This window comes from Gorilla gorilla, chromosome 6, assembly GCF_029281585.2.
Source record: "Gorilla gorilla gorilla isolate KB3781 chromosome 6, NHGRI_mGorGor1-v2.1_pri, whole genome shotgun sequence".
Lineage (NCBI taxonomy): Eukaryota > Metazoa > Chordata > Mammalia > Primates > Hominidae > Gorilla > Gorilla gorilla.
This window is the reverse complement of record NC_073230.2, coordinates 151,996,002-152,006,448: the sequence shown is the minus strand read 5'-3', so window position 1 is coordinate 152,006,448 and position 10,447 is coordinate 151,996,002. Positions and strand designations below refer to the sequence as shown.

Genomic DNA, 10,447 nt, shown 5'->3' with positions numbered 1-10,447 from the left:
AGTCTATCTCCACCCCTCCTTTCTGGGCCACTACAGAAGAAAAATGAGGAAATGGCTCAGGGAAGGAAATGGAGACTTTAATATCTATTAGGATCCATTGCCCTTATCTCAAACTCTTATTATGAAATCACTCCCTCGAGAGAGAAAAAGCCTTTTCCTCTTGGATTTCCCAGCAGCTCCCGACCATCCCCACTCCCCAACCTTATGTGGCCCAGCAATGAGCCTAGTAGTAGGAAAATCTCTATGGATACTGGTGCTCATGGGAAGATTCTTCCTCTCAGGAAGTGATGGTGACTGGGGCTCTGGGATGCTCACGGGAATCCCATTTCCCCCACAAAGAAGTTATTTTATTACGCAACCAGTTGGATGACCCCCTTTTTCTTCCAATTTCCCAAATAAATCTGTAAAGGTCACAGGTGAAGTTCTTCTCTTTAAGAGCTACTCCATGCTAAGTTCAGCGAGAACTTGGGGTACCCTGGACATTCTTCCAGAGATGCTTTTCTTGTAACTCTTTTCAATAAGTAAGCATGCTTTGCTCTGCACTGGGTGTCACCTGTGTAGGATGCTGTTGTCCCTGCCTTGCCCTATATTCTGTCCACATGGTTTCTTCATAGGATGATGCTTAGGTCAGCCCTGAGGTTTGAACCAGTCAACAAGTCCAGATTGATGTGGAGTCCCTTTAGTACCTCCCTTTGCAGGAATAATGCTGCACCCAGAAACTCCCTCAGAACCTCTCCACTGGAGGGGCCTTGTGACCATTCCTGGTTTACTCCTCTTGTTCCAGCATCCCATGTGGCTAGTGGCCCCTTTCATTTTCAATGGTATCTCAATTCTCACAGTAAGTTATATGATTGCCCTACATCTAGCTCATCTTTTCTCAGTGTTACCTGAGGAAGAATGGAGAGGATGCCCAGAATTGGCCCAGAAGAATCCTCTTCGATTCTAGAGAAAAAGGCAGGTAGAGGCAGAAGAGATTCACTTCCCAGTGCATGCGTGCTGAATGTTGGGGGTGTTGTTTGAGAGAGACAAGGAAATGGCTGTAAAAACTTGGGAAGAGGAACCTGCCCTGGGTCAAGTAGGGTGTTGGGAGGACCAGATGGAGCTTGAAGCTCTCTCCATCTCTGTCAAGTCCCCTGGACTGAGAGGGTAAAATTCACATGGCCTTTTATCCTCCAGGAGAATTCATTCACCTGGGTCTGATTGCAAACTCTAGGGTACTAACAAGAAACTCCTCCCACATCCTCCCACCTGCTAATGCCTCCGTTTTCCACGTCCCCAAGATGATGGCCACCAAACTAACAGACACTATCTTTCTTCTACAAGGTGTTTCCCCCTTCCCACCTCCACTCTAATCTTGCACTGCAGCTGCTCAGCCCCTCACAGCTCTGCCCACACAAACCACTATCCTCCAATATCCCCAGTCCTAGCCTGCGCCCTCTGGCCCCCACAGTTCTGCTCTCTCTGAAGTGCTTCCTTGTTCCCTCGGCTGCTTGTCCTCCTGTCCTACCTTTGTGAGGAGCCACAAGGATATGCCTGCTGCCTCCACGCAGGTCTAAGGAGTGGGAAGCTTGAATGGTGGTCTAGGGCCTAAAGCCTGTCCCCTTTGTTTTAGGCTTTTTTTAGCCAATATACAAACAAACCAGCACATATGTAACAACAATAGCCAACAAAATACTATACTGCATTTTGAGCAGTCTAGAGATAGTTACGACTGATGGAAATGACCGGCATGTGATGAGTTTCCTGGGCCCCATCCCTGCTGTGAGCACATCCTTTCCTGGTCTTTGCAAGCTGCCACCAGAGAACCCGCTTCTCCAGTTCCAAGATCCCCAGTGTAGTGGGAAGAAGAGTGTTCCCCCAGAATTCATGCCCACTCAGAAACTCGGAGTGTGACCTTATTTGGAAATAGGGACTTTGCAGGTATAATTGGTTAAGATCTCTCAATAAAATTGTTCTGGATTTAGGGTGGGCCCTAAATCCTAAGACCATGCCTTGAAAAGAGAAAGGAGAGGGGAGCTTAAATGCAGAGACACAGGGAAAATGCCACGTGAAGACAGAGGCAGAGATTGCTGCGATGCTGGCACAAGCCAAGGAGTGCCAGAAGCCATCAGACGTGGGAAGAAGCAGGAAAGGATTCTCCCCTTGAGCTGTCATACAGGATGACCCGCTGACATCTTGATGTTGTATCTTTAGCCTCCAGAACTGTGAGAGAATACGTTTTTATTGTTTTAAGCCCACCAGTGGTACTTTGTTACAGCAGCCGTGGGAAACAAAGACACCAAGGCATTAAGGTGTCTTTAGTGTGTTACCATGGGCCCTGCCTGGAGTTTGGGAGAAGCTGCTCTAGGATCACCCAGATACCAGGAGCAATCCCACCATCCTGGCCACTACTTGGAAAAAGTTTCCAGAATTGCCATCTTCAGCAGAACATGCCACGGTTTCACCACTCATAAGTAATTTGAACTGTAATCTTCAGTTTCCACATCTATAACGTGGGGAAAATAATACCTGTTCCTGGGATCATTGTGCAGATGCAGACAGCACAGGTAGCAGCATCCAGCCTGAGGCCTGAAGCAAGCAGGCTCTCAACAAAGGGCTCCCTCCTCTTTCCCAACCTTTCTCTGCTTTCAGACTTCTCTTCTCTCCCCTGACAGTCTTCCTCAACTAACTTCGACATGGCCTCTCTCAGCCCCTCTCACTGTTCTAGGCCTCCTTTTCTTTAATCGCATTCCTCCTCTTCCTCCATGTAGTGTTTTACCACAATGCATTCAGCCTGTATGCAGAATTTACCTTGGCAGGATAACTGTCTTTGCCCAAGTAGGAGCAGTTAACACCTTGTGTTTGGAGTGGTTTGGTTTCCATCCATCAAACGAAGAAGCCCATTGGAAGGGCTACTCTGAACATAGCACTTTAGCCCCCACTGGGCCCTATATCCCATTGCTCCTGACTTGGTGTGTCTCGCTCCTGAGAAATCACTCTTCCCCAGGCTTTACATATCAGTTGTCTCAACTCTGCCTTCTCTAGTATTTCAAACTAGACATGCAGAGTAGCACTCAATTTTAAGCCCAAATCCTGAAACAAGAGAAGCGGGAGGTGTTAAGACTACACACTAATAAAAATAAAGGTATAACAGGTGACACCTTAATCTGGAATTGGGAAATGACCAGACATTGTAACCCATAGGTCTGCCCGCATCCTCTGTCCTGCACTGGGTAAGGGCTTATGGTTTGCTGTGTGCCTTCCTCTCTGTCCTCATCTTGCTGGTTTTCCAAAGCCCAGCCATTGCCCTTCAGACTAACCCTCCAGTGGGGACCCAGAATGCCTGGGTATGGAAATGGTGTTTGAGGACTTCCAACAGGATGAACAGGAGAAAGCAGCATTGGGTGGAGAGAAAGAGGGCTGTCACTTCAGATGTCCAAGGGAATGCTGCTTTCCCTAAATCAGAAGATAAGTCAGTGATGAGCAGAACTCCACAGACACTCCTGAAATGCAACCAGGCCCAACACGCCATTTTTTATTGGTTTAGCCTATTTCATACTTGGGGGTTGGGAGCTCAATCTTCAGGGAAATAGAAAAAAGAGGGAAGTATTCATGTAAGTAGGAGATGAGAAGCAGAGTGAGAATCACTTTTAGGAACACAGATTGGAAGCAGGTACAGGAGAATCCTGGGTGTGGATGAACAATGACCCGGGATGGTTTTGGAGCTAGCCTCTGGAATCCTTTCTCTTGACCTGTGGAAGAGAGAACATTTTCAGGGTTTCAGGTTTCATGGCACAGCAGGAGTAGGGCAGGGGAGGCAGGCTCTGAGGCCTAATTTGAGTAGGGCTCGCTGGCTGTCTCCATCCTCCCATGATGCATTCTGTGATATTCCCTGCATTTTCTCCCCAGTCTGGCTTCATTATGGTTTCATTGAGGTGATAGGATATATTAGGCTGTGCTCTGGCTCTGAGATTCCTTTATGCCCATGTGTGATGTTCCATCCCCTGCCCCCATCATCTGCCCTATCCGACCCTCCTCCTTACCATGGCCATCAGCACGAGGGCACTGACCAGCACGGCATACAAGGTGGCCTTCCCTAGCAAGATCTCATAGAGGATGGTGGCAGACAGGACCCCTTGCTGGTAAGACTCTGTTGACAAGAACAGAGCATGTAGGTACCTGTGCACAGGTGGCTCTGGCCTCCCTCACGCCCCTGTGTCCGTGGATTCTCCATGCCCTGGTTCCAGAGCAGAGATGGCAAAAGATAGAGAGAAAAAGGAGAGACTCACTTACCGGAGGTGAAGCCACAGTCTGAAAGAAAACAGGGGAAGAAAAATGGATGAGAGAATGCTGCTTTGTAAGGACATTGAGCCTTACATCACAGACTCACAGGCCACAAACACATGCATATCAGATAGTACAAAGTCAGCCTCCTTTGATAGCCCTGGTTCTGTCTCCCTCATGCTGCTCCAGTGCCAGCGAAGTGGTCACTATGATCTTGGGAAACCAGGCCCCCAGAAGGGAATGGGATGCACACCACTCAGATGCTGAGCTGTATGGCTGGTCCTCAGGGAGACTTGAAAGCTGAGCTCTAAGGTGTCAGGATCTGAAGGAAGAATGAGCTTCAGGTGCTCCATTCAGCCTCTATGCTTCTTGGGGGGGAAGTGCACACCGTGCTTTGCTGACCCTGTGAACCTTGATCGTCCTACCTTGTCCACTCTGGCTTTCTTCTGGATCTAGTCTTGTCCGCCACCTGGATCTTTCCATTTCCCCTGGTAGCTGGTCTCACCTAATCTCCTCCAGGCATCTCCCCAGGCCCCACTCACCTGCTCTACCCCAGGCCTCGGCGCTGACGATCTGGGTGACGGGTTTGGCCCTATCCTGGGTCCACTCGTCATTCTCCGAGAGCCCGTAGAACTGGACTTGACAGCGGAAGTGGTTGCGGGGGTTCTGCCAGAAGGTGGCCGAGACCCTCAGGCGGCTGCTCAGGCAGTATCTGGAGTCGTTGAGGGCGGGCTGCTCCTTGAGGGGCTGCGGGTCCGTGCTGACCCCACTGTGCACCTCCTTCCCGTTCACCCACCAGCTCAGCTCCACGTGGTCGGGGTAGAAGCCTGTGGCCAGGCACACCAGTGTGGCCTTTTGGGTGTGGGAGATCTCTGCTTCTGATGGCTCAAACACAGCGACCTCGGGTGGGAACACGTTTTTCAGGTCCTCTGGAAAGGGAAGAGGTAATGGGGCTAGGGTTGCTCTGAGAGCTGTCTGGTCCTGGTAGGGGCTCTGTGTGTGTGTGAGAGAGAGGGCCGGGAAAGGACCATAATGAAGCACAATTATGTTACTAGGTCCTCCTTGCTTTGGGGTCACCAGCCTATTCCTCTTTGATGGTTCTACCCCTTCCTTGCCTGTCTTTTGTATCCACCCTATGGGTTGGCACTGCCCATTGTCTGTCCATCCCCCAGTTAGGCACTGCCTAACATTCCAGGTGATGTCTCCCCATTGCCATTATTTGATTTCCTCTCTATCAATAAAAACTTGCCTACCTACTTCTCACCATTTTATGTGGTAGTTTTTTAACTGGAGCAAGGGATTGGAACCCAAAAAAACAAGATCCAAATCCTAGAACTTCCTTTGTCCACCAACAAGACTTTTAAGACAGAAATTCCTATCACTTTTTTCTGCTTGTGAAGTAACAATCACCATTCTGACTTTGCAGAAACTGTGTGAAGGTTAAATTATGTACGAATTCAAAAAGCCCCCTCCCAAGCAGGTTATTTATACCAAATCTAAGGTGCTCAGGAATGAAGGGGAATCTGGGATGAGGGAGACATTTTGGAACTGGGGGCTTTCTTTAGATTTACAGATGGCCTATTTTTTGCATTCACATGAGGACATCCTTTGCTTTTACAGTGCGTTCATGAGAATGTGAGGTTTTTTCTTTTTGTGGTGCATGAAGTCATCTTATCCATTACTCTGCCTCCAGGTACCCCTGAGTTTTCTCAGCTCAGACAGATAGTCATCTTCCCTTATTTCAAAATTAGGGACTCTTCAACCTTCTGTGTCCCTTTGCATCCAAATATTATATATAGCTTTCTCTACTAGCAAGTTTCCCAAATAAACATCTGATATCATCAGAGTAACTTCTTGCTACTAGTTGTGTTGATACAGTTTCTGTCCTGAGCACCTCCTTTGTAGATTCTTAGGGATGGCAGGTAAATTCATCCCCTTCAATCCCTGAGGGCCCCTTTCATTTCGCTGAATCACTTCTTTTGGAGCTGCCCTCCTACTCATCTTATCTTTTTTTTTTCTTTTTCTTCCCATTGATTATTTTTCATTTCTGAGCAACTCTATTAAAATGAAGAAATATCAGTCTTAGGAGAACCTATTCCGAATCTCCTGGACAATGGAGGAAATTTACTCTGACATTTCTTCACATTTGTATGGATGTGACCTCCTTCCTGGGTCCCCATGGGGCCTCCTGCTAGAAGGGCCCCCTACTTGGTTTAGTGCTCTGCTGTCACCATGTTGAAATCCTAAGATTTAACACAAGCCCCCGCATTTTCATTTTGAGCTGGTCCTGCAAATTTTGTAGCTGGTCCTGCTTCCCATCATGTCAGTTTCCCTTCCTCCCCACAACTCCTACCTGCTAATAACTACTATGCTTCTAAATCTTTACTGGCTGGGCTGGGGCTGAAGTGGTAATATCCTAACTTCTATCTGCAGAACTTTCTTTCTGCTCTCAGCCTGCTTATTTTCACTCTCATCTCAAAAACCCTGGCTCTGGGAGTCTACCAGCCCTCCAGAATGTACTCCTTTGATTTCTTCATTTAGCAAACACTCAGTCCTCATTGTAAAAATTAAAAATATTCCTTGACCATGTATGCTGTTCTGTGGAATAGTTATTGATGCAACAGGCGTGGCGAACACTAGCCGCCTTTCACTACACACCAACATACTATCTGTACATGAGGGCAGGGTCAACTCTTCTTCTGCATTTGTGAGTCCGTGTGGTGTGGGGCTTGTCTCTGTGGGTGTAAGTGTGTGTACTAGTGAGCTTCTGGAGTAAGTGTGTGTACTAGTGAGCTTCTGGCGTAAGTGTGTGTACTAGCAAGCTGACGGTGTGTGTGTTCGAATGAGCTTCTGGTGTGAGTGTGTACTAGTGAGTGTCTGGTGTAAGTATGTGTACTAGTGAGCTGCTGTTGACCTGTGCTCTACTTGTGGGTTGGATTCACCTTAGGCAAAATTGTGATGTTTGTCTCACATCTTCCCAACCCACCTCTGACACAGACACAGCCTTACTCCATTTCCACACTTCAGATCCTGCCCATCCTTTGGCACTGGGCTGACCCTGCCCCCTGTCTCCCCAGTGACCTAGGAGGATGGGGAAAAGAACCATTGAATTACATCAATAATCTGTACACTGTACATGTTGATTCTCTTTTCTTCTTCACAGCAATAGTAAGTGGTAGGTATTGTTCGTTACATTTTATAGTTGAGGAAACTGAGGTTCACACATTAATTTGCCCAAGGTCACCACATCACAAAAGAACCAGAGGTTCCAACTCAGCCTTTATCTTGTTCTAAAGTCTGGGTCTTTTCGGCGCCCCAGCTGACTGCAGGAACCCCACATTTCCTCTGGATACGCTTCACTGTAGCTGAGCCCCACTACACCCAGCTTAATGACAGCCTAACTACAAATGGTACAGGTTAATATACCAATATTGTGAGTTCTCTTCTCTGGCCTCAGGGCAGTTGTCACCAGGTAATGTTTAGGGTCCCTTTTCAGCTCTCAGGGCCTAAATCTTCCAGAGAATTTTCCTCATCTCACAGGCAAAAATGTCTGCATTTTAATGTGTGTTTGTGGCGAATGAACTCCCTGAACATCTGGGCTGTTTAACCTAGAATACTTAGTGTGCTAAGGGAGATTTCAGGATAGGGGAGGGAGCCACATGGGGGCGGGGGTGGTAAGTGTACCCCAGTGGCTGAGGTTATGTGCCCTATTCTCAGGTCAGCACCTCTTTGTTGACCAGCCCATGGGTAAGCATGAATGCCGTGCCCTCACCCTGGACCCAGGGATCTCTGGCTTAGGAGGAATAGGAATCGGGAACAAGGAGTTTTAAGTCGGATTAGAGATCCACACTGCTAAACAGTAAACTTTCATTCTTTTCTTCACTGACTCATGTTCATCTCCCTTTTTGGCTTCTCTGTTCCACTTTTGTTTGGCAGGCTTTTTCTTCTGTGTTCTACTGCACCCTCGGCTGCCGGATTTCTGCCCCCTAACACCCACCCGCCTGCCCGCAGTGCTGACCCTTGCCCACCCGCGCTGTTCCCAGCCCGCTCAGCTCTTTTTGCCTACGAATAGCAGTTACCCCCACTCCTACCCATTCCCCAAACCAGGATTTCCCTCCGTCCTCTCCAGTCTCGCCTCTCCCAGAGTCCTAACAAATCCTCTCCTTCTCCATCGTTCACCTTCTCTCTAAACACCCCAGAAAAAAGACTAAAAGTGGCCTCGCCCTCTGCTCAGCTTTCCGGACTCTGAGCACCTCCCCACCCCCTCCCTCTTCCCCAGTCTTTTCCCAGGAGCGGGGAGGTGACCTTGCAGAGCTGACCCCGGACACCCAGCTCCTCCAGCTCCGGTCCAGCCTCCGACTCCGGGGACCGAGGGGCTGGAAGGTGGGGAGACGCCCAAATCTCACCTGTGACCGTGAGCCTGGTGCCCGGCCCGAAGTACTGCTCGTAGGAGCACGGAGGTGCACCCCCGCAGGCAAACCTCTAAGGCTCCCCGAGCTCCTGCCCACCCTGGGGTCCCAGCCCAGGTCTCCCAGCACAGGGCGGGACCGGGTGCCGCGAAGCAGCCGCCGCCTTCCACCTGAATCCCGCCGCCCGGGTGGTCCCGCGAAAACTCACCCAGCACGGTCAGCCTGCTGCCGTCCCCGAAAGTCAGGACGTTGGCCCCAGAGCACAGCCCGGGGACTCCCCGCAAAAACCAGACCCAAGCCGCCCGCGCCCGCGCCCCAGCAGCCCGCGCTCACCGAGCACCAGGAGCCGCGTGCCTGGCCCGAAGTACTGGGTCTCTTGGTCACGGCCCCCGACCCCCGCACAAAAACCCGAGCGCAGTCTCGCCCCCGGTCCCCCGGCGGCCCCAGCTTACCCAGCACTGAGAGCCGGGCCCCGGCGCCGAAGTACTGAATGTTTTTGGCTCACAGCCCCGAGACGCGGCACAAAAACTGGCCCTGCGATGCCCCCGGCGTCCCGGGGCGCCCCCTCCCCGGTTCCCGGGCTTCAGCGGGAGCCCCCGCTTACCGAGCACTGTCAGCCGGGTGCCTGGGCCAAAATACTGCGTATCTGTGCTCACAGCCTGGAGGCCCAGGACAAAAACCGGTGCTGCCCGCTCTGCTGTCCCAGACTCAGTTCGGTCCTTCCCACCGCTGAGAGCCCCGTCGCTCTCCCAGCACCCAGAACCAGGAGTCCTCCGCCCAGACGCCCAGCAGCGCCTCTCAGCACAGCCCCTCTCAGAGTGGGGCAGCTGCTCACCTCTGCCCATCCCGCCCTCTCGGAGCGCTCCGGAGCCCCAACCGCCTCCTTACCCAGCACGGTCAGCCTAGAGCCTTCTCCAAAAAACAGCTCCCCGGTGTTCGCACAGCCCTGGGGACCCTGGCGCAAACCCCGCTTCCCTCGAGGAGGGCCCTGGATTGCCCAGTGTCCACTCCGCTAAGAACAGGGTTCTGGGGTCGTGCAGGCTGGGCAGCTCACCCTCTCTCCCACCTGGAGCCCCCTTCTTACCTAGCACGGTGAGCCGTGTCCCTGGCCCGAAGAACTGCTCATTATAGGAGCACAGTGGGAAGGGGCTGCCCAGAATTCCTTCTCCTTCCCCACCTCCCTTAGCGCAGAGAGAGGGCACACCCTTCTTCTCTTTCCTGAGCCTATCTTTTCCTGTCTCGAGTTAGCTGGACACGGTAACCTGGATCTTGCATGAGGCCACCACCAATTTGCAGAGGAGAATCCACTTGGCTGGGGGACAACACAGTGGATTTGAAATCTGAAGGGGCATTGGTGGTACTGGAACGGCTGGAGCTGGGCGATGTTGCAGGCTAGACCTTGCCTCTTCCTAGTTATATGACCTGTAACCTCTCTGATCTCAGTTTCCTCATCGGAAAGATGGGACAATATCTTTCCCTCAGGGTTTTCATCAGTTCTTAATAAATAATGCATGTGCAATTACTTTGTCAAGAACAAGTTTTATTAAAAGTGCTGAGTGATAATCCCACTTTGCTGTCTTGGCCTTCTTATTCCTTGGAAGCTGAGTCTGGACAGGGAGATGGACAGGTGCTCGCTGGGTTGGGGGACCCTGCAAGACCACAGCTGGGACCAGCCCCAGAGAACTCTTCCCACCTGGTAGCTGCATTCCCTGGGCTGGGTGGGGATGCTTACTGCAGCAGGGTTTTTTGTAAAAGCACCTCCTCTACCTGAATCA

The 10,447-nt window shown here is 50.8% G+C and overlaps 1 gene segment (V, D, J or C); it reads right to left on the bottom strand.

Annotated features, from left to right (window-relative positions):
- Nucleotides 1-3,488: 3,488 nt before the first annotated feature.
- The window catches only part of LOC101146757 (T cell receptor beta constant 2-like), a 112,979-nt gene continuing 106,020 nt past the window's right edge, over nucleotides 3,489-10,447 (bottom strand). The window contains 5 exon segments of the C gene segment in view: nucleotides 3,489-3,731; nucleotides 4,023-4,129; nucleotides 4,273-4,290; nucleotides 4,806-5,192; nucleotides 8,670-8,715. Coding sequence covers nucleotides 3,705-3,731; nucleotides 4,023-4,129; nucleotides 4,273-4,290; nucleotides 4,806-5,192; nucleotides 8,670-8,715 — 585 coding nt within the window.